General features: G+C 51.6%; 7 protein-coding genes across 7 annotated transcripts; 4 read left to right on the top strand and 3 right to left on the bottom strand.

The window, feature by feature from the left end:
• Positions 1-1,372: 1,372 nt before the first annotated feature.
• On the bottom strand, positions 1,373-4,978 carry BU24DRAFT_491714 (uncharacterized protein; the record flags this gene model as incomplete). The annotated part of the gene is made up of 3 exons (XM_033533831.1): positions 1,373-3,237; positions 3,417-4,411; positions 4,462-4,978. 3 exons carry the CDS (start codon positions 4,976-4,978, stop codon positions 1,867-1,869), a joined length of 2,883 nt encoding a protein of 960 aa, XP_033383813.1. The 3' UTR covers positions 1,373-1,866.
• An 815-nt stretch (positions 4,979-5,793) lies between these two features.
• Positions 5,794-6,667, bottom strand: BU24DRAFT_461717 (cell division control protein; the record flags this gene model as incomplete). The annotated part of the gene is made up of 4 exons (XM_033531920.1): positions 5,794-5,883; positions 5,939-6,317; positions 6,432-6,551; positions 6,648-6,667. 4 exons carry the CDS (start codon positions 6,665-6,667, stop codon positions 5,794-5,796), a joined length of 609 nt encoding a protein of 202 aa, XP_033383812.1.
• A 3,100-nt stretch (positions 6,668-9,767) lies between these two features.
• BU24DRAFT_408683 (uncharacterized protein) lies at positions 9,768-11,193 on the top strand (the record flags this gene model as incomplete). Its single annotated transcript, XM_033525872.1, has 3 exons — positions 9,768-9,854; positions 9,905-10,482; positions 10,587-11,193. 3 exons carry the CDS (start codon positions 9,768-9,770, stop codon positions 11,191-11,193), a joined length of 1,272 nt encoding a protein of 423 aa, XP_033383811.1.
• On the top strand, positions 11,133-12,307 carry BU24DRAFT_179170 (uncharacterized protein). Its single transcript, XM_033521593.1, has one exon. The coding sequence runs from the start codon at positions 11,289-11,291 to the stop codon at positions 11,997-11,999; it is 711 nt and encodes a 236-aa protein (XP_033383810.1). The 5' UTR covers positions 11,133-11,288; the 3' UTR covers positions 12,000-12,307.
• BU24DRAFT_432998 (glycoside hydrolase family 3 protein) lies at positions 12,209-17,889 on the top strand (the record flags this gene model as incomplete). The annotated part of the gene is made up of 11 exons (XM_033529948.1): positions 12,209-12,263; positions 12,316-12,937; positions 12,986-13,092; positions 13,141-13,198; positions 13,251-13,285; positions 13,335-13,705; positions 13,754-14,102; positions 14,151-14,357; positions 14,412-14,812; positions 16,375-16,557; positions 16,618-17,889. The coding sequence occupies 11 exons, from the start codon at positions 12,209-12,211 to the stop codon at positions 17,887-17,889; spliced, it is 3,660 nt and encodes a 1,219-aa protein (XP_033383809.1).
• Positions 17,890-18,203: 314 nt separating this feature from the next.
• On the bottom strand, positions 18,204-20,694 carry BU24DRAFT_491709 (uncharacterized protein; the record flags this gene model as incomplete). The annotated part of the gene is made up of 2 exons (XM_033533830.1): positions 20,069-20,694; positions 18,204-20,009 (listed from the first exon to the last, which is right to left on the bottom strand). Exons 1-2 carry the CDS (start codon positions 20,216-20,218, stop codon positions 18,204-18,206), a joined length of 1,956 nt encoding a protein of 651 aa, XP_033383808.1. The 5' UTR covers positions 20,219-20,694.
• A 1,136-nt stretch (positions 20,695-21,830) lies between these two features.
• Positions 21,831-22,220, top strand: BU24DRAFT_421772 (uncharacterized protein). Its single transcript, XM_033527804.1, has one exon. It carries the CDS (start codon positions 21,977-21,979, stop codon positions 22,190-22,192), a length of 216 nt encoding a protein of 71 aa, XP_033383807.1. The 5' UTR covers positions 21,831-21,976; the 3' UTR covers positions 22,193-22,220.
• The last annotated feature ends 499 nt before the right edge of the window (positions 22,221-22,719 follow it).

The raw sequence follows: 22,719 nt of genomic DNA, 5'->3' as shown, positions 1-22,719 counted from the left end.
TCGAATCCAACGAACTGTACCCCAGCCCAGCCCAGCCCAACCCAGCTCAGTAGGGCAATGGCCTAGTAGTTAGTAAGTACAGAACAAGGTAATGTGCCTGAGCAGGTACGAGGGGGAATAGTTCAACAAGAGTCAGGTCCTTTGTGGCAGGGCGTGCAGGGCAGGGCAGGGCAGGGCAGGGCAGGGCAGGACAAGGCAATTCGCTCCCCCGTGTTTTCTCGTTTTGACTTTGTCTGAGTTGCACCCCAAATGAGAGCAGACCAGAGTAGAGCAGAGAGTAAAAAAAGCACACACCATACAGTGACCAAGCAGTAACCGGGCGGGACAGACTCACAGACTACAGCTAAGTCACCTCCACTTGTACAGTAATTAATTAGTGGTCGAGACAATTAACTCTTTTGTAGGCAAGCCGCAAGCCATGAATGTGGAGATCCAATCAGTAATTACCGGTAATGCAATTAGTAGTTGTAGTAGTGGTTGAGCTATATTCAATCATACTGGTACGGCGTTGCAATGATCATGTCTACCTTGGTGAACACAACCCCAATAATAGTCACAGAGCATCAGCAGGAACAAGAAAAGGGTTACATCTCTTGAGGGGTTGGCTGGTTACTCGCTCGCTTGAACGGGAAAATGTATCGAAGGAATGGGTCGATGTGTATTCTAGATTCCCCATGACCCCCTTCCCCATAGTCTGATACTCGACTGTCCTCTCTCCTGTCCCTCGTCCCACGGCGCCCTACACCAAAAACCACCTACTAACCGCTCAGCCTCGCTTCCAGACCAAAACATCGAAATCCGGGGGAGAAAACACCTCAAAATGTAACTACTTGTAATATGACTCCATTAATTCCCTTCGCCTCGGTCGCAATGAATCCAAGCGCCCACCCACATGGAGCGGCGCCCCCGAACGCCTCCCGCAGATGTCTAGAAGTACAAGCTTTTCCTTCCTGTGTTCATTATTTTTCCTCGAAAGTTTACATGTAGACTCTGTAGAGAGGGTCGGGAACTTGGTACGGAGAGTACAAGTAGATGTTACCACGATCGCGGTCCCAGGTCCCATACCTTGTTCATAGGTAGAATGTTGTTATATCGTCCGGGACCCTTTCCTACATTTTCTTCTAGAACGTCAGCGACAAGCTATATGACCCCTGATCCCTTACCTTAACTCTTCCTTCTATGAGTAGAGTACATAGGTAACCATGCCTGCGTTTACTTCCATCATACATCTACAAGTAGATACTTTGATTCTCTGGATGACACTTGCAAAAATACATCCATTCACAGCAGCAAAGGACATGGGACATGCTTTTACTAAGTATATTTATTATCGAGTCATTGATTTCTAGTATACAGTCCAAGATGTTGTGCTCTCCTTCCTACACTGCTACGCTACCAAGCGTTGAACAACGCAAAGTTTGCAAGCAAAGCGTGGATGGCAAACTCAACGGTTCCTTTCTGCCTGCTCGCTGATCCTAGTCCTGACCACAAGTCGATTCCTGATTTTGAGCTGGAGTGTACTAAGCTGAGCCTTCCAAGAGGCAAATTGTTTTCCTAATCGTGAAGGAAAAGGGGAAAGGGAAAATGAAAAGTAACAAAAGGAAGACAGCCCAAAGATCGGCTCTTCCAAAGTCCAAACAAGGCCTTTGGCGCCAGAAACAATTAGGCTACGTCAATTCCAGTTGCTAAGTGTGTTGGTACAAGTCATATCAAGACATTTCGCATCCAGTTCATACGTCGTCCAAATAGCGGTCGCGCAAGGAGAATCGTTCCGGTTCATACGTCGTTAGATTAGCGGTAGTTCACGAAGGGCTCATCCAGTTCAAACGTCGATCGAACAACCCACTGTCGTCCTGCAGGATTCATCTATTTGGTTCCTCCGTTGCTGAAATCGTGGCCATTGCTGCCAGAGTAGTACGAGGGCATGCCTCCATAGAAGCTTCCGTTCCCACCACTGAAGTGGCCTGCTCCGTTGTTGCTGTGGTACGGGTTGGAAGAGGCATATCGATCCTTATTCTCGGAGCCCGCATTCTGGTTGCGCCAGGCATGTCCATTTCCAAAGTTATTGTCGTTACTATTGGTACTTCCATTGTTGATGCCATTATTGTTGCTGTTGCCGGTAGCGTTGCTGTTGCCGGTACCATTGCCTGTGCCGGTACCGCCATTGTTACCACTGGTATAGCCTTGACCGAACCGAGGGTACGCGTGGTTGGTCATCTCGAAGATGCCTGCTGGCGGCATGCGATGGCCTTCAGCAGGCGAATCCGCGACCGGGTCGTAAGAGTAGGCGAGAGAGGGCTGTGAGCGATGGTTGGGAAGTGGCATCGGCGGGCCCATTAGTCCTTGCGGGACATATGCTTGAGCAGATGGTAGAGAGGTTCTAAGCGCTACCATCTCTTTCCTCAGATCTTCAATTCGCTTCTGCATCTCAGTGTTCTTTCGATTCTGGGCAGACAGCGGTTCGGCAACGTCCGACTTCAACAATCCGATGACTTTGTCCATCTTGGCTTCGATGGCCTTCTGTTTCTCCAAGACGTCGTCAATACGCTTATCAGTGGATGTCATGTTGCTTTGAACCTCCTTGAACCCTGCCTCTTGCTTGGCAACCATGTCATTGTGTCTCGTCGTGATGAGGGTATATTGCGTTGCGCTCTGATTGATAACTGCATCGAAGAGTGTGCGGCCAACTACATCGATATGCTCATTGCACATAAAGAAGTGAGTATAGATGTTGCTAAGATCATTGGAATCGACTGGAAGTGGTTGGCCAGATTGCATAGCAGCAGCCACGAGACCTAGGTGTGGAGCCTGATGGTGAAGCGGGCTCGGGACCGCGCTCGGGCAGCTGGCGTATGCATCGCTGTTGTTGTGGCTATAACCAGCCTTGGAGGGACTCACAGCATCGAGAATCGCCGTAAGGCGAGATGAGGATGGATCAGGCTGAAGAAACTGCGAGCCGTTGCTTGAGCGAACGTTTTTGGAAGCTTGCTCATTGCGCGAAGGGGCGATGGAAGCGGTGTCTGAGGTATATGAGACTCCCTGCATTTTCTGTGGTGAAGTTTTCTGACCGCCAGCTGTTTTATTTTCGTCCATAGCTCCGGGAGCCATATTGATCTCACTGGAATCACCCTTGAACATCATCTCGACGAGTTCTTTGGAGGAGCTGGTCTGTACGGAAGAGGTCGACTGGTTGGGTTTGGGTGCTGGAACGGTGAAGAGCAGGCGGCGAGGATCGGCCTGGGCGAATTATCAGCGATCTGTGCGCTTGTGTTTGTGTGCGGGGAAGGGAGAAGAAATAAAGTGAAGGAGGAGTAAGAGGTAAAAGTGGAGTAAAGTGAGAGTGAAGGAGACATGGACGAAGATGCCACGTGCGCGAAGAACGTGATGGAAGGTACGACTGGGGCAGGATGACTTACATTTCTAGACGGCCTATCTTCCTCAAATCCTTTAATAGAGAGACCAGTTGGAGTGAAGAAACGAGGCTTGAGAGGAGAATCAGCAAAATTATGCTGAGCCCAATAGCGCTGAGCCACATTCTGCTGGGTGGGGGACACCTGCTCGATGACTTTTCCTTTTCCTTTCTCCTGCCTCAATGCTGGGTGCATGTCATCCTCATCTTGCTCATTCTCGGGCTCCTGCTCATTGTCTGAGTTCTCAAAGGGATTGTTGGTCGCATAGCCCATCTCTCCACGAGCAGACATGATGTCAGGAGCTTCAATCAGTTTGGCGTAGTCCTCGGCCGTATAAGGAACGAACTTTGTTGGGCTTTCACCTCCGCCCTCCGGGATGAGAGGGGCAGTAGTATAAAAGTTTGGCATCTTGGGAATGGGATCGCCGTTCCTTGCCCTGTTGCGATACTCTTCCTTGGCACGGTCTTTCATGACACGCTTGGACTGAGTCCAACCGAGCATGTTCTCTGGAACATCTGGTGGCGTATCTTTTGCTGGCGGAGTCGGTGGGACGTGAGGGGTTTCCGTTGCCCAAAGAGGCTTCTTTACGGGCCTCTTCTTGGTCATAGTCACCTTGTCACGGGAAGATGATTTCTTGTGGAATGAAGTCCTGAGTGCGGTGCGAGGAGGGCTGCGAGGTCGAGGATGACGAACGCGGCTCTGAGGATCTTGAATCTTCGATGGAAGTGACTTCGATGTAGTAGAGCGCAGTGTATGGTTCCAAGGACGATAGGTGTATCCACGACCTTGCTGTGAGTCCGTCCCAAGGAGTTTAGCAGCCTTCAATGGCATTGGGGGAGGAGGGGTGCTTGGTCCAGCCGCGTCGTTGTTAGACGAGAGAAAGCTCGGAAGGCCTAGGTTACCGAACATCTTCTTAATTGGACTCTTGAGAGAGTTGCTTTTCTTGATAGGCTTTTCACGAGTTCTATCGATGCGCGTGATCTGCATATCATAGTCCCCACCTAGAGTTGTTAGTCACAATAGAACTCGCTCGTTGATCAGGGAAACTTACGGCCGCTCTCATCCCAGGGCTGGTGCAACATCTCGAAATGCTTCTTCTCTGACTTGGCCTCAAGGTGTGCTCTGGCAGTCCTAAGATCAGGCTTCGCTCTCGCAGTTCGGCCATGGCTCAGTTTGTAACCTCGAGTGCTTCCTGGTTCAGTGTGGTTGGAATGTCTGGAGCGAGCGGTGCTAGCATGACGATCACCTTCAGTATATGGGCGTATGTCAGACTTCGCAGGCGAGCTTCGAGTGAGGCCGGGCTCGTGTCCGAGAGACCTCGTTCCAGTGGAGGGCCGGAGACCATGGCCAGTGGCTTGCTCACCCTGTAGAATGTTATCAGGCGGCGCCATCAAGGGTAAGTAAGGATTGTTAGACTCCACATTACGACGAGATTGAATCTCACGCTCGGCCTTCTCACGAGCTGCTGCAATCGCAAAGGCATTGGGACTAGGTACCGGTCGATTCGGCGGCGGAGGGGTGATCTCGATTTCCGAAGGCAGGCGCCTGAAGCCAGGACCCGCCGACATTGGACAGATTGATTGAGTGGTTGAGCGATTGTGTGATTGGGTGGGTGAGCTTGTATTATCTGCTTCTCCGTTAGCTTGTTTCTTTTTGAACAAAAGAAACAAAACGTCGGGCGGATTGTTGTTGGGGGGAGAAGGTGACGAAGGCGGAGGGCGCGGTGATATTTGAACTGGAGCTTCGCGTGGTCACCTAGGCAGAACAACAATAACAAACGCGGAGACAGCGTAAACAACACCAGGTAAAGTGAAGGTGAGAATCAACTTGCCATGCTAACCTTTTTCGAGCAACATTGCGACCATGTACTATGTCCTTTGCTTTACTTTACGTCAGTGACCAAATTCTACACTGTCCAAGCATGAATTCCTAGGTAGTAAACGAAGAATAGAAAAAACATATGTCACATGTTCAAATTTGAGAGTGAGTCTTTGAAGTTGAAGGAGTTGAAGGTAAAGGTAAATAGCCTACCACCAGCTTGAACTGCTGCTACGTTTTGTGTGCTCTATCTTAGCTTCGCAGTGCAGATTTGCAAGCACTGGCTTACGAATGAGCCCTCTGTTCAGATGGCAGGCCGTGATATCCGATTTCATAATCAAGCGGTATGCAATGCTTGCGAGGCATGACCGGCAAGTACGGATAGAAAAGTCGATGGAAGGAAGAGCAGCATTTCATAGCTCGCAAGAAAACACCGCTACCCACATAAGCGCCGGGAATTCAACGTAAGGTATCCCAAATAGCCACGCCGGCCTACAGAAACAATCAAAGAACTGCAGCACCACTTCCGCATGAAATGTGCCCCATGTAGACTCTAATGACACGCCTAGAGCACGACACACTTTGAGCTCTTCTTCGTGCCCTTCCCGCGGCCGGTCTCTCGCTGTGCTGGTGGCTCAAGAGCTGCAACAATTGCCTATTTTCATTAGTCCGTTTCTTGTCAGTCGGCCAAATGGACGATCGCAACTTACCTCGTCGAACACATCCTTCAATTTGTACTGTGTCAAGGCAGAACACTCCACATATTTGACTGCACCAAGCTCTTTGGCCATCTTCTCGCCGTCTTCCCGCTTAACAGGCGACATCCTCTGCTTGGCGAGCTTATCTCGGACCGCGGGATCATCCCGGAGATCGACCTGGGTGCCAACGATGAGGCAAGGAACACCGGGGCAGTGATGATGCACCTCGGGGAACCACTTCTCTCGGACGTTCTCGAACGATGCGGGGGATGTGACGGAGAAGCAGACGAGGAAGACATCTGTCTGGGGGTATGAGAGAGGGCGGAGTCGATCGTAATCTTCCTGTCCAGCGGTATCGAAAAGTCCCAATGTGTACGGCTCGTCACCGATCCTGGAGACACGGGATTAGTTTATTCCAACGTGTGGCCCAACCAGCCAAGGGCAAATTGGCAACCTCCTTAACCAAGCGAAAATATTGAAAGGTGATTTAGAAGGGAAACCTTACATAACGGTGACAGCATAATTGTCGAAGACGGTAGGGACATATTCCGAGGGGAATTTATTTGTGGTGTAGCTGATAAGCAGACATGTCTTTCCGACTGCACCGTCACCTACGACAACACATCTACGATTGTGCAATTAGCATTGGAAGCATTCCAGGAAAAGCAGTGGGTAAAGGATAGGCATGGCAGATTGAACGCGACTCGAAGGCTGTACGTACTTGATTGTTGCCACGACCATGTTGAAATTGAGCTGCGGTGGATGACAGGGGGTATCTTGATGAGGGGCAGCTTTCTGCGAAGGTATTGAATATTTGGCGATACGGGAGTAGAAGGAGTTTGCGAAGGAGCGAGACTTGGAGGTAGTGAGGCAAGCGGTCGAGGCGAATCAAGCTTGTGAAGGTGGTGAAGCTCTGAACCAAACGAGGGGTGAGGTGTGGGTGGAAGCGGAAGAAGCCTGTTAAGACAAACAAGTTAGTTAGTGTTGTTCAGCTGGTAGTGATTCGCAGCGGCGCTATTGTACGGGGTGTGCATCATCCTACCTGTGGAATCTTGTTCTATCGAGGGCCTCCGGGGCGCGTGCTCCGCAAAGTGAAGGTTGAAACTCGAAACGTCAGAACGGTCGAGGTTTCAAAGCGGCGGGCCGAAGGGAACAATGGAGCAGAGGACGGGATGACGGGGCTGTCGGGAGAGGGAGAGAGATGACAGCTTAGGGCGGGTGTTTGAGCGTGCGCGCGGTGGTGTAGGTGGGTGGTGGTGGCGAGGAGAGAAGGGATGCGGCTGGATAGGGCGAAGGGCGTGATAGAGTGTGAAGGTGGAGAGTGAGGGAGAGGGAGGAAGAGAGAGAGAAGCACGGGATAGTGATGGAGAGAGTAGGTAAAGAAGAGAAGGGTAGAGTAGAGTCGAGGTGAGTAAGGTAAGGAAAGGCAAGGTTAGGTAGGTTAGAGTAGAGTCGAGTTAGAGTACGAGACTGAGAGAGAGTTGAGAGGTTACGGCGTAGATGCGTGGAGGCGTAGTCCCTAAGGTGCAATTAGACGTTGGCGTATAGGCGGTAGGCGGTAGGCGGTAGGCGGTATGTGGGATGCACTGCTAATTACCTTGAAGGCTTGCTACTACGAGCTAGCTGTGAGAGTCGTAGGCGGGCAGGTAGGGAAGTACTAGGTACCTAGGTGCTAGGGCAGGCTGTACTGCGCAGTGTGTAGGTACGTACGGAGTACCTAGGTAGAGAAGCGGAGAATCGCGACCTTTTTTTTTTCTTTTTAGAATCCCTGGATGAGTCGCCCAATTATGACTGAACAGAGCTAACTCTACTACAGTAGAAAGAACCCGGGGGTGCGATATATACTGATATGATCATTGTGACTGTGAGCTGTGAAGACTGTACTGTATACCTCGAGAGCGGACTGTTGACTGTTGATTGACGGTGGAGAGCGTCCGGCCGCCGGTAGAGGCTAGATCAAGCTTGCTGCCCGTTGCCGCTGAAGACGACGAGGGGGCACCATGAACATTCACAACTCACTACACTACAAACATACTAGATGAACACAATTTCCTGTCCCACGGACTTCAAATGGCTGCTAATTAGTAGTAGGCAGGTAGGATCTGTTACTTCCCGGGTCCACTTCCACGCGGTGCGGCAATGCAGATGCAGATGGTGCAGATGCAGTCAGTATTACAATTGTACTCCGAACCACAGTCAACAAAAAGGACGAGCTTCCTCTACCAGACTCTTGCTTTTCAAATGTACTTCTACATAAGGAGGTACACCCATATACATCTCTGACCTGGTTTCATTCAACCATTGAAGAAGTCTTTACCATCAATTATGCTTCTAATTGGGCGAATACAAGGATCCGCCCACCAGAGCGCAGACAAAGTTCAAACAATAGAAGAAAACAAAACAAAGCATCGAGTCTTGGATCTGGGGTCCTGGGGTTTGACCCATTTCTCCTATCATTGATCATTCTGGTTCCGCGAGTAAAACGTTTAAGGGTTCTCTCGTGTTCTAGTTATTGTGCACGCTTGTGTGCGTCAGCCAGCCAGCCAGCTGCCTATCTACCTCCCTTGAATCATTACTTTGTGCTGTGCATCTCTCTCTTTTGTTCGCCCTCCTATTATTGTACGAGTACGGAGTACTCCACCCCCCATTTCTGCATGGCAAATGGCTGTGCCTGCAACTATCCGTCGGCGTGTGAGCCTGTCTAAAGGGCACAATCTACCCATTCATTGATATGCTGCATCTGCTCCGTCATGTGCTGTAGCGTATCCCATCATCATGGCGAGATACCCAGTCGCCCGCAATAACAATATAAGCTATAGAGGATCAACACGAGTCCTGGCTAGATTCTATTGACCGCCTACCAGATGCGTGGCACACCACATGCAGGGCACGTACAGCTCGATCCCTCGGATTCCTTCCATGTGCCATGATAAGCCCCGTGCACCCTCGGAAACTAAAAGTCGATTGATTGTCCACTTGTACAAGTGGATAGCAGCAAACAGCGAAGTGTAGCTTATCCATAGGACCATGCAGCATCAACGTGCTTGGAGAAATACTACTCGTATGCATACCAATAGACTGCTCATTGTTCCGCAAGCATTGCCGTAGCTGGGTCTCCAACTACCAGCCTACTGTGCGGAGTGATGTGGACACGGCAGCATCCGCTGTCTTTGTGCAACACGGGCTTTTCATATGCTCCAATAATGCACTGTAAGCACAATTGGTTGGCTGCTCCTTTTCCACGTGATGAAATCGTTCGAACTTTCCGAAGTTATTCCAGGGGAAACATCTCAATTAGAATTACGAATATCACAGCATATGAGAGGAAGAAGTGCTGCAGTAATTTTATGGGCTGCTGTCTTGCTCTTGCTGATCTGGCGCATTATGCGTGGGGCATAAGGACCTTGGATAAGTTGGTGGATCCAACTAAGAAATTCCAGACCAAACTTCCAACCGGTCGAACTTGGTGCAAAAAAAAATATGCACGCCACGATCAAGAGCAAACGAAAGGAAAAGGAAAACGAGATTCAACTACATTGATGCAGGTGGTTCGTTCATTTCTTCATTTGATCACTCATTCGTTCGCACGTTCATTCGTTCTACTTGCCCATGGACTGGCTAATGCCTTTATGATCCGGCCCTACTATTTTCCGGTTCCGGCTTCCGCGCGTGCGTGCTCAATCTACAAATCATGTGCACGCATGCATCCTCCCAATACACTATTACTGTGTAGGCCCTTTACGTATCTTTCCTCACATTAGGAAACAGGAAACATCGAGAACAAGAATGGTCAATCATTGTATGCACTGGTCATCGCTGAGGTGACGCGAACTGTTTCAACATGAATGAACTAGAGGACGAGCTTGATCTCCGCTATCATCGCGGGATGAAGCCTGATGTTTACTATCGCTGTCCGACCCTCGAATCGGTACGATGGCTTGGACCCTAAGTAATCATAATTCTATCTAACCATTACAGCTGGATGGAGCACTTCGAAATGAGCTCGAGAAATCTGCCACGAGTTTCGTTCCCACCCAGGTGGTGACAGAATTCGTATTTGCAAATACATCAACCATCACAATTTCCGTGTCGCATCAGGGACAACTTGAACCCCTCGGTCTTGTCCCTGCCGACTTTCCGCAGAGCATCACTGTCGAACACGCTTTCTGCCGTAACCTTGAAGGAAAAGAGCGATTGAAAGTCCAAAGGGCCATTGCTCGTTCCTTTATTGAATCCATTCAAGAGGCAGATGGCTTCAGATACTCTGAGCGCCAAGCTACGATAAACAGCGATGGCTCTAGGTTCAAATATGTTTGCTGGGACTCGTTGCAGAACCGTGATCGCAAGAGAAATTCCAAGAAGGAGAATGTTACCGACCAGAATGACTCCGATGAGCACAAAAGCGAACGAGCGAATAGGCAGCTCCCTACATTCGACTGCAAAGGAGCCATCCATATTAAGTTTTCTTTCAAACGCGACGCAGTGAACGTTATTTACATACACAATCCAATTCATCGAGACACAAAAAGCCGACAAGAAAACGAGCAAGAAAACAGGTAAGCTTCCCTGTGCTAAGCAGCCTTAGCTATTGCTCCATCGTTGCCACCTATTCTCCCAATCAAAGGTTTCAAGAATGACAATGATTATTGACCTCGTACAGCCCTTTACCTGCGGTAGAGAAAATATCTATAGAACAAGAAAATTCCCCAGAAGAACCGCCAAAGCCCCGGAAAAGTAGAAAGAAAAAGAGTGCTTTGAACGAACTGGATCATGCCAACACTGATCCTCAACCATCAGCACCTCAACCCGTATCGGGCTCTCCGAAGAAAAGGAGGACCAGGATTTCGGGAAGTATTGACGTACCAGAGCCGTCGACAGCAGCAAAGACCAAGAAGAGGAGAACCAATTCGTCGGGAAAAGTCGACGTTTCGGAGTCATCGACAGGATCGAAAACCAAGAAAACACAAGCGTCTTCAACAGGTCGGCCTACTATTAAAACTCCGATTCCTTTGCCGACACCTGCCCCAACGCGCACCAAAGGCGCATGCATTCGATGTCGTGAGAAGAAGATCAAGTGCGATTATGCCAGGCCCACCTGCAATCAGTGCCAAAGAGGCCTGTGGACTTGCCAGTACCCTGTTCCAAGGCCGCCGAAACGATCCAAAAACGGATGTACCAATTGCCGCCAACGAAGACGGAAATGTACAGAAGAAAAGCCCTCATGCGCACACTGTATAAAGTTAGATGATGATTGCGAGTACCCTTAACTCGGCGAGCAGTTCATAGCCTGGGAGTGTTGGAAGACTTACCACGTCTCTGGCTAGTGCCAGTGAACCCGTCTGCGCTGACTACTCAGCACGTCATGTTATGTATCAAGGTGGCCATACCCTTCATACATCCTGATTCGACGTTCGAAAGAGGCAATCCGAACCTTATCCATGTTCCGGCAGAGGTACATCAGAGAACAAATTCAGCAGCTGACCTAATCTGCCCACCCTATATTAGGGGGATGCAGCTTTTATGGCCAAGTGATAATGCCAATTGTCCGAATATAGTCGCCTCTCATCCGATGCAGACCCTCGATTATTGCGCACATTTCATACGTACTTTATTCATGATACCCATACGTACGCGCATGAAGCGAGTCAAGTATTTTATTCGTAGACAGACATCATGTATGGGAATTTTTCATTGCAACTTGCATGTCACGACCTGCACGCGTTGCATCATTGGCAGTCTCCACATGGATGCTATCGATGTGACAGCTTCCGAGTATAGGGGCATGTTTTACGGTAGTGTATTAACGCACCCCACAGTTGAGGCTTGCATATTAACTTACGTTCCCCATATTTTGGGAGATCGTCTTGTCCCTGATCACTTTTTCACTCGTGACGCACTTGATGGACGGTTTTATTCGACAACAGGCGAGATCACCCTTGTTCCGGGAATGAATCATCTTGGAGAGCCGGGCCGCCACAGTTTAATACCATACAAATCTTGTCTTCGCCTCATTAATGTGACCAGATATTTAATATACCCACAGCAGCATGATGGCAATGTACCCTCCGCGTAGTGGGAAACATAGCACGCCCAAGCTTTCTATTAAGTGTCATACAAGGTACAGCCATGGTAATAATTCTTCCGCACTTACGACGGCCATGGATGTACCGAAGAGAGTGTGTGTGATCGACCGCGATTTAAAAGGTTCTCATTCCAATGGTAATCGTAGGTGTCTGCGACCGGTATCGACTCTATCACTAGGCCTTGCGCAACTGAGCGAAAATGCGTGGATACTTCTTGCCTCTCTTAGCTACGGCCGCTCTAACAAGAGCGTCCGGTACGATTGAACTGCTTGAACTTCATTATCACTGATACTGACCTCCGAACAGCAATCCCATCTTCGGAACAGAAACGTGCTGTCATCGACTGGGACGCAGCCTACACCAAGGCCACAGCTGCTCTTGCAAAGCTCTCCCAGAGCGAGAAGATTGGCATCGTCACGGGCACTGGCTGGCAAGCTGGTAATTGTGTAGGCAACACCAAAGCTGCTGGATCGATCGGCTACCCTTCACTCTGTCTCCAGGATGGCCCGCTCGGCATTCGCTACATCAACGGCGCAACCGCATTCGCATCTGGAATCCACGCCGCGTCCACCTGGGACGTGGACCTCATCAGAGAGCGAGGCTCGTTCATCGGCGCAGAAGCAAAGCAACTAGGCGTACACGTCCAATTGGGACCCTCAGCCGGCCCACTAGGCAAATTCGCTGCTGGAGGCAGGAACTGGGAGGGCTTTGGCCCAGACCCATACCTTGCCGGCATTGCCATGGCGGAGACGATCGAGGGAATGCAGGAGAGCGGTGTCCAGGCGTGCGCGAAGCATTTCATCGCCAATGAGCAGGAGAAGCAGCGCGAGTCCATCAGCTCGAATGTACCAGACAGAGTCATGCACGAGCTGTATGTTTGGCCTTTCGCCGATGCTGTCAAGGCCAATGCTGCGTCATTTATGTGCAGGTGAGATCGTCTAACCTTTGATGCTGGCCATGTGTTGATTCTCGTTAGCTACAATAAAGTCAATGGGACGTGGGCCTGCGAGAGCGATGGTGTTATGAACAAACTGCTCAAGGATGAATTGGGTTTCCGAGGCCATGTTCTCAGTGACTGGAATGGTGGGTTCCTTCATCAATTATCTCTTTATGGGACCTAACTTGTCGCAGCTCAACACACTACCGTCGGCAGCGCGAACGGTGGTCTGGATATGACTATGCCAGGAAGGTAAGTGTGAAGTCTCCAAGAATCGTGTTTCTCCTTCTAATTTCAACGGCAGCGATTTCAATAAGGGAAATGTACTTTGGGGTCCAGGTATTTGTTGTCACTGACGCATTCCGTAGGAAGAATCTAACAGAGGCAGCTTTGCAATCTGCCGTCCAGAACGGTCAAGTCAAACAGGCACGTCTCGACGACATGGTTAAGCGCGTTCTTGCTGGGTGGTATCTCGTTGGCCAAGATCAGGGGTACCCTCAAGCACGCTTCAATTCTTGGAGCATTGGGAGATTCGACGTTGGCGGCAATCACAAGACTAATGTGCGGAAAATGGCGGCACAGGGAATTGTTCTTCTGAAGAACGAGAACAAAGCACTTCCTTTGAACAAGCCAAAGACTATCGCTGTCATTGGAACTGACTCGATCGTTGATCCTAAGGGAATGAATGGACACGTCGATCGAGGTGGCAATGGCGGTACTCTAGCCATGGGATGGGGAAGTGGAACGACTGAGTTCCCAGTGAGTTTGCCAAAAGACCTGTCTATTCTACGCTGACATTGTAAATAGTACCTCATCGCCCCACTAGAAGCCATCAGAGCTCAAGCCCAAAAGGATGGCACCACTGTCAAGACGTCATCCAATGACAACCCTCAACAAGGAGCCTCTGCCGCTCAAGGTGCTGATTTTGCCATTGTTTGCATCAACGCCGATTCGGGCGAGGGCTATATCGAGGTTGAGGGAAATGCAGGCGACCGTAAAAACCTCGACCCCTGGCACAATGGGAACGATTTGGTCAAGGCCGTAGCTGCCGCAAACAAGAATACTATCGTTGTCGTTCACAGCGTCGGGCCTATCATTCTAGAGCCCTACATTGAGGATCCTAACGTCGTTGCTGTCGTTTGGGCAGGCCTTCCTGGTATGCCATTCTCTGTTCGCTACTTACATTCTTACTGAAACTCGATAGGCCAGGAGTCCGGTAATGGTCTCGTCGACGTACTTTACGGAGCCGAAAATCCCAGTGGAAAACTACCATACACCATTGCAAAGAAGCCTGGTGACTATGGCACGAACTTTGCCTCGGGTACTGACTCCAACTGGGACTTGTTCATCGACTATCGCAGATTCGACCAGCAGAAGATTGAGCCCCGCTACGAGTTTGGATTCGGACTATGTCAGTCTTTGCCTCATAGATGAACAATTGATAGCACTGCTAACAGCTGAGAAGCATACACTAACTTCACATACTCCGACATAACCGTCACAGGCAAACCATCGTCGGGACCCGCAACAGGTACAAAGGGACCCGGAGGCGCTGCCGACCTTTGGGAAACCGTCGCCACCGTCACTGCAAAGATCACAAACAGCGGAGGTGTTGCCGGCGCAGAGGTACCACAGCTCTACATCACTCTCCCTTCCAGTGCTCCCCAGAGTCCTCCGAAGCAGCTCCGCGGCTTCAACAAGTTCAAATTGGAAGCCGGCGCGAGCAAGACCGCAGAGTTCAAGCTGAGGAGGAGAGATCTCAGCTACTGGGATAGCGGCCGTCAGGCTTGGGCGGTCCCGACTGGAGACTTTACAGTCAGTGTCGGGGCTAGCTCGAGGGATATCAGGTTGACGGGGAAGATCACAGTTTGATCGTAGATATGTCTTGAGGGTCTTGGGGAGAAGGAAGGGGTGGTTCAATGTATATACAAGCTACCTACATACTACTATAAACACACATTCTTTACCATGGTATCCTCACTAGAGTATGAGATACGAGTATCAATCCGATAGTCCTAGCCGACCAATGAGCTTCCATGCACAGCACCCTCAGCATAGAAAAATTCTACATCCGGCAATACCCTGAAGCTAAGCACCTCTGGATGCCAGATTTGTCTCTAAGTGGCCGTCTGAAATTCCCGATGCGATTATCTATCGCGGCTAGTCGGACCAATAAAGAAGTCAGACATTGACCAATTTCCATGTGTGTGTACTTTCCAGTCACTAATTAACGTTGTATCTGGGCGTTGTATGTGGTAATAGTAATGTTGCTTCATACGAGGAGTTACGCGAAGCGACTTAGCCGCCGAAGTCGGAACGAGAAAGAAAAAAAGGACAGCACGGAAATTTCTTAACATCAAGGATACTTTTTTAGGTAGGAAATATTTCGGGTCCTGCAGACAGGCCGCAGGCGTGCGAAAAGTGGAGCGGGGATCTTTTCTCGGAAGTTGAGGTACTAGGTGAAGAGTCAAAGCACGGCGAGATTGGAGATGAGATCTCCCCGGACAGATTCGATACAGGAGTGTCATGAAACTTCTGAGTACTGAATGGTCGGTATGGCAAGGTGACAAGCATATTGCAGCGCAACCTGGATAGTCGATGTTCTTCCCCCTAGCACCATGACAACGAAACGACTGGGGGATTTAGGGTTTGCTGTATGGATGCATAATAGAATTATGTACCTAGGAATTTAAGCCAGACTGTGTGCAGTGTGTAGATACCGGCCCGTCGACGATCTTTCCAGGAACTGCCCAATAACGAAACCCCGAATGACGCAAAAAAACTTTCAGTGTTGGCTTTTGCGTCACCGCCAGAGCTTTTGCTGCTTGAGTGAGCTTCCAGTGCCTTTCTCCTTTGGGGTCTAGCGGCCTCTCCGGTATTAGAAAACCCCGCCGCCGGCGCGACGCAGATGATAAGTCTTTCTTCGCACTTTGTTCATATCACCCACGCCCTTTCTCTTACACTCACACACCTCTTGCTACTATCCAGATTCCCATCAAAACTCGCTCTCAAAAGGCACGCGTGTTGCCCCCTCTTGTCCTGACTCCTCCATTTTGACCTCATCGCGCTTATGCGTGCTTTTGCAACAATCTTCACCTCCCAGGTATGTATTCACACTTGCTCCGACCCTTATCTTCGTCCCTCCCGATGCTCGCCGTGAATGTGTCACACCCCTTATAACCCCACAATGCACCTCTCCTCTCTCGACCGTCATGATACAAACCTCTTTTATGAACAATGGCTGATCAATTTCAATAGGACTACATCTCAGGTATGATCATCACCAACAGACGCCGCGTTTCGGACGTATCAATTGACCAATGACTAGACCACCTGTGGAAGGCCTCAGTAAACTGAAAGCCTCGCCCTACCTAAGCAATACTACGACCACTACTACTTCCAAATAACCAACAAACCCCTTCGCCAAGATGCTTTTCCAATCCATCAAGCCTTCCACCTTCCGGTCTGCGGGTGCCGTCCTGGGACAAATCGCCAAAGCCCGCTCCCAGACTCGCTTCATGGCCACTGTACAGAGCACTGCTCGCCAGGTGCCATCCCCCAAGCGACGAGCAACTGAAATCTCTACGGAGCGTGCTACATTTACCATCAAGGTATGCAATTGCTGGTGGTCCCCTCGTCTTGATAGTCCATCTGACTCACCGCCTCCCTAGAATGGACCTATCTTCTCTGGAAAGTCTTTCGGTGCCAAAGCCAACATCTCCGGAGAGGCCGTCTTCACCACCTCTCTCGTTGGCTACCCTGAGTCCATGACCGACCCTTCCTACCGTGGACAGATTCTCGTTTTCACACAGCCGCTGATTGGCAACTACGGTGTGCCTTCTTCGGCCCGTGATGAGCACGGTCTCCTCCGCTACTTCGAATCCCCATACATCCAGTGCGCTGGTATCGTTGTCCAGGATTACGCTATGAAGCACAGCCATTGGACCGCTGTCGAGAGTCTTTCTGAGTGGTGCGCTCGTGAGGGCGTTCCAGCCATCTCGGGAGTGGACACCCGTGAGGTTGTCACTTACCTCCGTGAGCAGGGTTCTTCTTTGGCCCGTATCTCCATTGGAGAGGAGTACGACGCCGATGAGGACGAGGCCTTCATTGACCCTGAGGCCATAAACCTTGTCCGCCGTGTGAGCACCAAGGCTCCCTTCCACGTCAGCTCCTCCCTCGGTGACATGCACGTTGCCTTGATCGACTGCGGTGTCAAGGAGAACATCCTTCGCAGCCTCGTCAGCCGTGGTGCCAGCGTCACCTGCTTCCCCTTCGACTACCCCATCCACAAGGTTGCACACCACTTCGACGGTGTGTTCATCTCCAACGGACCCGGTGACCCCACTCACTGCACTGAGACCGTCTACAACCTCCGCAAGTTGATGGAGGACTCCCAGATTCCCATCATGGGCATATGCATGGGTCACCAATTGATTGCTCTCGCTGCTGGTGCAAAGACTTTGAAGATGAAGTACGGCAACCGTGCCCACAACATCCCCGCCCTCGACCTCACCACCGGCAAGTGCCACATCACCTCCCAGAACCACGGTTACGCCATTGACCCGGCCACCCTCCCCTCCGGCTGGAGGGAGTACTTCACCAACCTCAACGACCAGTCCAACGAGGGTCTGATCCACGCCACCCGCCCCATCTTCACCTCCCAGTTCCATCCCGAGGCCAAGGGCGGACCCCTCGACTCCGCATACCTCTTCGACAAGTACGCCGAGAGCGTCCAGAAGTACAAGGATCAGCAGGCCTCCTTCTCCGACAGGAACAACAAGCCCAGCCCGCTCCTCGTCGATCTCCTCAGCAAGGAGCGCGTCGGCGTCCACCCAGACTTCGAGTTCGACGGCTTCGCTGCCGGAAGCATCCAGACCCAGCCCGAGGTGGTCGTCGGCACCCAGGGCACTCCCCAGCCCCAGCCCATCGCAGCTGCCGCTTAAGTGTGCGTCCTGTTTGCTTGATTGATATCTGAAGGGTTTTTTTTCTGGGCGGTGGCTGTGGGTGTCGGTCGGTCGTTATGGAGTTTCTCTGAATCCCTTTTCTGCTCTTTTTTTGTTATGGAAGTATGGGTTCAATGGGTGCATGCACGTAGTATGGTCTTGCCTAAAGTAGTCAAGTTCCGACAAATTGATAAACTGAATATATATGAATTCCAACATTCAAATTCCAACACTTTGACATCGTGAAACTGTAGTTAGCAACGACATATCTCTCTCTCATATATACATCCAACCCTCACTTCCCAATCAATCAATCAAGCCTTCCCAAACCCCTCCTCACCCGCATCCCCAATCTCATCCTCCCCTTCTCCCTCCGCATCCCCCGTCGTCGTCCCCCCACTCTCACTATCCCTCCCATTCCCACCTTGCTGCTGCCCCTCCCCAGCCCTCAACTCCGTGACCCGCCTCTCCCTCCTCTCCTGCTCCTTCTTCCGCGCCCCCGCCTTCAGCTTCTCCCACTGCTCCCTGTACCGCGAGATGACTTGCGCATTGCGCTCCTTGTCGCGGGACAGCCGCTGGTTATCCGCCGTTAGGCTGGAGATCTGCGCGGCGTGGGTCGCGAGGAGGGATTCTAGGTCTGCGATTCTTTTCTTCGCGTCGTCGGTTTCGGTTTCGTTTGCCGTGGAGGGGGTGGAGGTTTGCGTGGTCGTGTCTTTGGGCGTGCCGCCCGGTTGGTGGTACTGTGGTGGGATGTTGGGGACTGGGGGAGGGGACGGCAGGGCGTTGGAGCCCATGGAGAGGGCTTGTGCGAGGGCTGAGGGGTCGGAGAGGGTGGGTTTGAGGGTAGGGCCGCCGCCTCCTCGGGCGCGGAAGGATTGTGCGAGCGCGTTGTACGAGGATTGGGATGTGGTTTCCCACATGGAGAGGCGCTTGGATTGCTTGTCGATGAGGGCGCGGAGGGTCTCGTTTTCGAGGTGGAGTTCCTCGAGGGTTTTGAGGCCTTGCCCGCGGCCGGCGCGGATGGTTTGCGCGGTTGTGACGCCGCCGCCGGAAGGGGTGGTGGTGGAGGAGGGGCCTTTGGAGGAGCGTGGGCGGCGGGGAGTGGTTGGGGAGGGGGGACCGACGTTCTCGCGTGCGTCGACGAATTCTTCGTGAGAGCTTCCTCGGAGGCCCAGGGCGCCGGCGCTGCTGCTGCCGCCTTCGTTGTCGCCCTCCGCGATGGAGTCGAGGTGCGGGTCTTGCGCTGCGTGGTGAGGGTGTGCCTGGGGGTCGCGGAGGATGTTGGCGTACGAGACGGTGCCGCCTGATGTCGGGACGAAGTAGAAGGATTCGTTGTTTGCGAAGGGGCCTAGGGGTGCGGATTGGTCTTCTCGGAGGGCTCGAAGTGCGGGTTTGGAGATCAGGGCTGCGAGGTCGGGCTCTGAGGATTTGATGGTTCGGGATGCTTCGAGAGAGTGGTGTTGGTCGGATTTTTTGGTCGTGGGTTTCGATTTGTTGGCTGGTTGGAGGGGCGTTTGCGTCGCTGGAGGATCTTCCTTGCCGTATAGCGAAGACGATAGTGGGTTGAGTGGGAGTGACGTGAATGCTAGCGGTGCCGATATGGCGGATATCACGCCTCCAAAGGCGGAGTAGAACCGCCTGAAGTTATCGTCTGGCGGAGGTGATACGTCTCGGCGAAGCGGAGGAGCTTTCGATTTTGCGGGCTCGTTGGGTTCATCTTCCTTGCTCTTGTTTGACTCTGACTTGCGCGACTGCTGCTGCTGTAGCATATCCCGAACCGAAGGCGAAGTCTGTTCATTTCGAGTTGCGAGAGCGTTTGTCACCGATACCGAAGATGCGCTGGGCGTGCTCCTCCGCGCGCCGGGGATCCCCCTCTTCTCCGCAAGATTGCTCGCTATAGACGACTGAGGGAGTCTACGTCGGGGAGGTGCCCGTGTGTTTGATGGAGACAAGCTACGGGAGGAGGATAATTTGGCAGGGCCAGTGGAGCTGTGAGTATCGGCATGTTCAGGAATGGATGAGGTGGTGTCCTTGCTGGGTTCTGTGGCGCGCGGGGGTTCCTTGATCAGACTGGCGAGCTTTAGGTGGTGATCTTCGAGGAGGGCGAGAATACGGAGGGCCTGGTAAACTGTTAGAACATGAGGTATAAGGCAAATGCGTGTATGCGTGAGGACAGTACCTCGTCGTTGTGGGCGTCTTGGGCAGCATCGCGAAATGCGGAGGCAGCAAGTTCATGCTCTGCCCCCGCGGTGACGATGCTGTTGCTATAGGTGGCGGTGGCAGCGTTGCGGGCATGTTCGTGCGCCTTTGTGAGATGAGCGGTTTCCATGGTGGAGCGTCATATCATGGCATAATATATCATGGAGTGTGGGAGTTGTGGTGTATCTTGAGGGTGGTATGGGTTTGAGTAAGTGTGATGGTGGTATTGACGTTGTTGGTTGTCAAAGTGTCTATCGTTATCGATAAGGGTGGTCAGTCATAGGTGACAGGGATCAATTGTCAAACAGTGTGAACCCCCCATGCAACCAACGATCAGCTGCCTCGCCTGCCTGGAATAGGAAACAGGCTGAGAGAGGCTGGAAAAGGCTGGAGAAAGGCTGTCCCCGAGGAGAGCTGACCTGCCTTGGCCTGCCCTTCCAGGTTGCCTGGTGTCAGTTCGGTTGGCCGTGGTTGTAGACTTGTGGTGGAGGTGGTGGTACGTAATTATCTCGTACTCGTTGTCATAATGACTGATTGGACTAACTTCCTACTACCTACTAGGTAGTAATTAAGGTGACTGGGAGTAGAATAGTAACCTGCCTTAACCAACCTTAAACAACTATGAGGATGCAACTCTCGGGGGTTTCAGAGCTGAGGACGAACCACCACCAGCAGTACGGAGTACATACGAGTAACACCATCACGAATCACGGTCCACCTGGCTACCACCCACCCAGTAGCCCCCAGTGCCACAGTAAAAATACCCGTTCACCTATTGCCTACCTAGTTAACTAACGTTTTCGCTGTCCGTCGCAAACCCCATCCCCATCCCCATCCCCATCCCCATCCCCATAGATGATGCCCTGTCCTTGACCTTGACCTCGATCTAACATAAACCCTGACCCTGCTGCTTGCCTCGCCCCTACGAACGGCTTCCGATTCTCTCTTCCTCTCTTTTTATTCTCGTGGACGTCTTCATCTACTGTCCAATCTATCCTAACATCTCCCGCCATTACCCTTCCGACCTCCGACGTAATAGCAAAATAATAGCTCACGACCTCTCGCACGACGCCCTCCCACAACCACCCACCTCGTTTTCCCCGCCTCCTCACTGCATCATCGAGCAACCCACAAAATCACGCCAACATGGCAGCTTGATTGCCTCTTTATCTAGGTCATTCATCGAATTCCGCCTCCAAACCCACCTCCCACTAGCCGACTTACCGATTCCTTGGTCGCAACAATGGAGGCCTCGGGTCGGTCTCGCAGCACGACGTCACTACGGTCCTCGCACGGCAAAGTCGGCGCAGAAAATACCCTGGCAGCCCCCTATGGCAGGAGCACTTCAAAAAGCAGCCTCAGGTCATCCATCAATTCGGTTGCCAGCAGCGACACTCGCGACGATGACATGAAATCCACCGGCGCTGGCTCTCTCGACCGATCCAAGAGCCGCACATCGGATGACGGCCACAGCGAGGCCTCATCGCATCGACGCAGGATGTCGAAGCTTTTCAAGGGCCGAAAGAAGCGGAGAAAGTCCATGCCGGACGAACTGTTGCAGGGCGACGCGGACGAGATACCTCCCTTACCAGTGCAGAGGCCCCAGAGCGCAGTGTCGCCGTTTCAGACGCAAAGCGAAGAGTCGCTTGGCCTTCACAAGAGCGTCGCCAGCAGTTTGCTTACAGAGGACTCTGAGGAAGCAACAGAATCGTAAGTATTGAATTTATTTTCTTTGTATTCCTTTCCTTTCTTTTTGACTATATTGTTTCCCAATTGAAGCATTGCATACTTGATCCTGCAATGCGACAATTGGCAATAACCCGTCTACCTTTGGATGCGCAGAGGTCCAGCCAAAGGATGCGGCTGAAGGGAGCAATGGAGTTGAACCATGGCAGTGTCTGTACATGTCATGATTCATAGTCTACTGCTACCATTCTTCGTCCCTGGCTTGCTATCCATGGTTCTGGAATCCAGATCATGTGTAACACAAAATGTCACAAGCACGGGCGTACCTTTGAAAGAAAGGGCATCGAGAGAAGTGGATAAGCTGGAATTGGAAAGGAGCTTTGACAGTATGGCAATATTGTCATTGCTCAATTGTTAGCCAGGCGGTGGTGGTTGTGGTAGCCAGGTAACGGTGGTTGTTGCTTTCTTCCTACCTGGGATGAGACGGCTACCTACTTTGGCTGGACCGACCGAACCGACTGGCCGACGACCCCCAAATGCGCTCTCTGGCTTCATCGTTCCCCACTTCCACTAACCACCACCATCCGTCCACCACATCTTCCTCCGCCTTCGCATACGTATTCCCCCGTATACGCCCGCGTATTCCTATAGTTACTGTACTGTCGCTTACGACGCGCTTCTTCCTTTTCCCTTTATTACCGTCGTTTTACATAAGATACCCCCAGCATTCGTTTTGCATTCCTCTACTCTCTCTTTATTGTCCCTAGTTGTTGTTGTCCTCGTCGTCGTCGACAATCTCATCCGAAATCAGCCTTGCGCTTAGCCGCTAACTCCCTTCAGCTCTCCAGCTCGTCCAGGCATCTCACCTCACCACTCCCACGCTGGCCTCCTAACGCTCTCCTCTCCTCTAATCACATCCGAAACAATCGACTCTACTGCGCCCTC

This window comes from Aaosphaeria arxii, assembly GCF_010015735.1.
Source record: "Aaosphaeria arxii CBS 175.79 unplaced genomic scaffold BU24scaffold_4, whole genome shotgun sequence".
Classification (NCBI taxonomy): Eukaryota; Fungi; Ascomycota; class Dothideomycetes; order Pleosporales; genus Aaosphaeria; species Aaosphaeria arxii.
This window is presented reverse-complemented; position numbering and strand designations above follow the sequence as displayed.

What these genes read in the sequence shown, in the direction of transcription:
- BU24DRAFT_179170 (XM_033521593.1), top strand. Translation starts at nt 11,289, where the DNA reads ATGTTATGTATCAAGGTGGCCATACCCTTCATACATCCTGATTCGACG.
- BU24DRAFT_421772 (XM_033527804.1), top strand. Translation starts at nt 21,977, where the DNA reads ATGGCAGTGTCTGTACATGTCATGATTCATAGTCTACTGCTACCATTC.